The sequence below is a fragment of the Halyomorpha halys genome, unplaced genomic scaffold (assembly GCF_000696795.3).
Source record: "Halyomorpha halys isolate HHAL.00 unplaced genomic scaffold, Hhal_1.1 Scaffold141.1, whole genome shotgun sequence".
Classification (NCBI taxonomy): domain Eukaryota; kingdom Metazoa; phylum Arthropoda; class Insecta; order Hemiptera; family Pentatomidae; genus Halyomorpha; species Halyomorpha halys.
Window position 1 is genome coordinate 473470 of NW_027111321.1, and position 4515 is coordinate 477984.

The 4515-nt window shown below is 25.2% G+C and overlaps 1 protein-coding gene across 1 annotated transcript in view; it reads right to left on the bottom strand.

The window, feature by feature from the left end:
* The window catches only part of Etf-QO (electron transfer flavoprotein-ubiquinone oxidoreductase), a gene marked incomplete in the record, with an annotated part of 29311 nt that extends 25558 nt beyond the window's left edge, over positions 1 to 3753 (bottom strand). Inside the window, 3 exon segments of the mRNA XM_067049343.1 lie at positions 51 to 203; positions 1803 to 1913; positions 3605 to 3753. Coding sequence (XP_066905444.1) covers positions 51 to 203; positions 1803 to 1913; positions 3605 to 3632 — 292 coding nt within the window.
* Between the last annotated feature and the right edge of the window lie 762 nt (positions 3754 to 4515).

Here is a 4515-nt window from a genome sequence, read left to right on the forward strand (position 1 = left end):
TATAATGTAAGAATAAATATTTTTGAAAAATGTTAATAAATAAATAATACCTGGTTGAGAAGCCTTCTCGACAAGACATACTCTCAGCTCTTTGCCGGCCTGTTCAGCAAGCTGCTTCAGCTTAATGGCCGTTGCCATACCAGCCGGCCCTCCTCCCACGATAACCACGTCTGCTTCGTCTTGGAATCTCTCCATGTTAACATCTGTATGAAATTAATAAACTTGACCATCAAGAAATAAAAAAATTTTTTTTAAGATATACATTCTAAGGTAATAATAGCTGAGGGATTATTATTATTTTATTTTTTATTTATTAATTTTTTTGAAAAATCATAAAGATATAAGTTTATTGTTAATAAAGGTTTCTTTTTCTAAAAACATTTTATCATTAAATTAAACTACAAATAAATGTGTATTTTATTGATAAATTATTGTACGTAAATTTGTATATTGTGAAAATAAGAAATCTGTTAAATGATTAAAATAATGAAATAATAATATAAATATTTTAAAGTAAATAATAAAAATATAAATGAATATATAAATGAAATAAAAATAAGACTATTTTTTAGAAATTTATCTAAGAAAAATTTTGGGATATTAATTGCTAAGTGTATATATTTTTAAAGGTAATCCACTTGGGCCTAATAACTTGCGATAAGAAAAAATGTTAAAACTTGGACAAATCAAATTTAATGTTCTCCTCCTTGATAATAGCTTGAGGATAGAAATGTTGGAAGAAAATTAACAAAGTGAGAGATAAGGATCAAAAAATATTTGTGGTTTAATTTAAATTACCTACTCCCAAAAATATATATATATGTATCACTTAAAAATTTCATGGTTATAAAATCTTTGATAATATAAAAAAACCAAGCAAAGGCAGTAACAACTTATTATGGAAGCAAAATTTAATAACAATACATTTTTATCATTATGATTTCTCAAAATAAATATAATAAGAATAACTACATGGAAATACTAAAAAACGTTTTATTTGAGGTATTTTAATGTAAGCAGTGTTATAAAAATAGGAAAAGATTTAAATCCAATAGTATTTATTCCTAAAACGATGAAAATAAATGCATTGCTTTTCATTGTTTGACAACTGAGCATCTTTTGTCTGATCTTATGCAACAGATAAAATGTTTTTAGAAAGAGCTGTACATACAGCACAGACAGATGGAACCCATAGAGATATTTATCTGTCTTACATTTTGGACTTCTGAACTAATTTATTTTATTTTTTGGTTGGGTTGTATAATCCATTTATATATAAATAAATAGATTATACTGAACATATTATATGACATAAAAAGTAGAAAAATAATTATTAGGTCCAACAAAACAACCTGTGTCATTGAGGGTTAATACTCTCAACTTGTTAACCTCAATTTTCATCAGTCATATTTCAGTTCTTAAATCACACCGTCTTAAAACTTACAAAACAAAAAAAAAATTCAAAAATTAAATAACCTTACTGTTTGTTTAATTTGAAAATTATTGTCAAAATATTTTGAAACTATTTTATTCAAAGGAAAATATGTTTTGTTATTAAATTGAATTTTTTTGTAGAAAGAAAAAGAAATTTTATATCTCTATAAGTATTAACTAGTTTGATGATACTAACGCAACTTTGGAATAAGTATAGTATATCAAAGTCTAACAAGGTTAAATTTGTAGCATTAATAGCAAGTCATACTAAAGTCAACAACATGACTTGTGAGATTTTTAACTACTTCACATAATTATATATCATAAAATAGAACTAATTATAAAATATAATAATCTATAAAACTTACCTTTCCACCTTTCATCTTTTTCTCTAGGAACCACCGTGTAATGTGTTGTGATTTTTGGAAATGCTTCACTTGAAGATGATCTTTTAGCCAAAAAGGAGGAGAAGGTCTTCACTAATAAACAAAATTAAAGAAATAAATTACAGAATACTAAATAAATAATATGAAATTACTAAAAAAACAAAGAAGATAATGGAATTGTTGGACATGGTTCAATTCTTAATCATAACAAAAGATAAACTATAATAATAATACGAGGTGTTATTATATTATATATGATATAATAATATGAAATTACTTTAAAAAAAAAAGAAGAAGATTATAGAATGGCTGGACACAGTTTAATTCTTAATCATTACAAAAGATATACACTCAGTAATGTTTAAAAAAAAAATATGGTTTTAAACTAAGGATTATGTTATTAAAAAATGATTTATAGGACATTGTAATTACCTGTCACCTTAACAAAACTGTTACAGCCTTGATTTAACAATCCAATATTACTAACAATATAAATATAAAGTTATAACAATATTAATGTAAAGTTAAATATAAAACTATTAAAATTAATTTATCAATAACTTGGAAATTAGCAATTATAAGAACTAAAAATAGTATATTAAATTTAATAGATCCGACCTAAATGGAATAAAATATACAGCAGAATAGTGTTAACCTTGAGCAAATTAACTTTCTAAATAATTAATAAGAAACTAGGTTTATTATATCAGATTAATTAGATTTAAACATATAAAATGAGAGTTTAAAAAAAAATACAAAGATAATACTCAATTATTAATAAAACATTTCGAGAATTTATGGCTTTCTAAATATTAAGCATATTACAAAACATTTCAATAGCTGCTAGGATAAAAAAAATTATGTATAAATTTATAGAAATGCTAAAAGTTTTCAAATCGCACTCTAAATCACATATTTTTAACACTTTGCACTGTATTTTCACTGATAATGTGGCATTTATAATGTTAACTTTAAATTTAATATCACTGTTAAATCCGCACAGCAGTTTTGCTTACTTGGTTGCTTTTTTTAAAACGCAGCAAACACATCTTTTTAAAAATTGATAAATATATAGGTTTATAACTAATATAGTGCTAGACTTCGGTGCTATACAAGACACTAGGCAATTGTACAAAGGGCAAATAATGGAATTCTATCAGTAATAATATATGATGTTTTAAACGAAATTAAATTGCAAACAGTTTTAAACAGACAAAAAGTGATATTTTTTTTGGAAAATTGAGTAATTATGGTCTTCCAAACATCAAAAAAATCATAATTTCAATGTCACAAATAACGAAGTTTGACAAAAATCTATTGGAACTAAGAAATATAATCAAGATGGATTAAGTTAAAGTATAATGAACCGACTAAAATAAGTAACAGCCAGTGGTCCAGTTTTAAAAATAAATATAAGTATTTGAAATCAGTGAGGTTAATGAGACCAATGCACTGATGCTGCAATATGTCAAAAAATATAAATATCCATTATACACAAGCTAAATATAAGTTCATGATCACATAAGTAGTTCTCTTAATAATTTCATTAACCAGCCTAATTATAATGAGAATAACAACCTAGGATAGTGGGGTTTTCATTATAGTTTCTTCATTTATAAATTTAAATGGATATTTTGATTCATTCAAAATGCCATCGAATGTTATAATAAACTAAAAAATAAAATGTGGATGAATTAAAGGTTTTTTTTTGGTTTTTTTATTCTGAATTATATATAATTAATTTCTATAAGGAAGAACAAATAAATATAAACTAAATGACTTACACCTCGAAAGAACCCTCGGAGCTGCCATCGTCTGCAATCAGCTGAGTTACTTAACAGACTAAGGGTACATTTGATAAAAAAAGAGAAAACTAAAATAAAGATAACAGCTGGTTATGTCATCTCAACTCCAAAGAAGTAGGACAAAGTACAACTGTCAACCTTTGGTAAAAAAAATCAAAAAAAATCCGCCTTATCAGACGTATACGTCACCAATTTGTCGAGCCCACTTCATTAGAAAAAATTGTATATTACTTATAATGAGATGTAGATAGTTGACCGTCGATTAATGATTGGAGAAGTTTGTCGGGGGGTACGGTCAGCAAAGAACAACATAAATTGTTCTACCTTCTACGCCATAACGTAAGTATCCTTTCTCGTTCTTATATTTTTTACATTATTCTTTTCCCATTCTCCATATTCTACCTTTTCCTATTATATGCACATATATATTTTTATTTTTAGTATAGGTATATAAGTTAATACTCACACTGTAATTCAGATATAAGCCACTCACTATTTTTCATTGTCTGTCATAGTGTTCAATTTGTAGATTCAATTTATTTATTTTTTCAGTTTTTTAGACACTACTTGCATATCTTATATATAAATATCTTCTTACCTACATGATATTATATTTCATCTTTCACTGTTTTCAATCTACTACCATACCATTCCACGATTATCAATGAAATAAAATTTTGTACTATTCAATTATCAGTTATCAATTTTTTATCATTTATGATTTAATTCAATATTTTGTAGAATTCTAAATTTGTTTGTATAATATTCCTTTTCAATTGTATTTTTCTCGAAATGTTGTTGTTATCTCTTTTGTTCTATAGCCCTGATACTCAGGTCGAAACGTCGGCATAAAATAAATAAATATGGTTTTGTTTATTTATGTTGTTCTT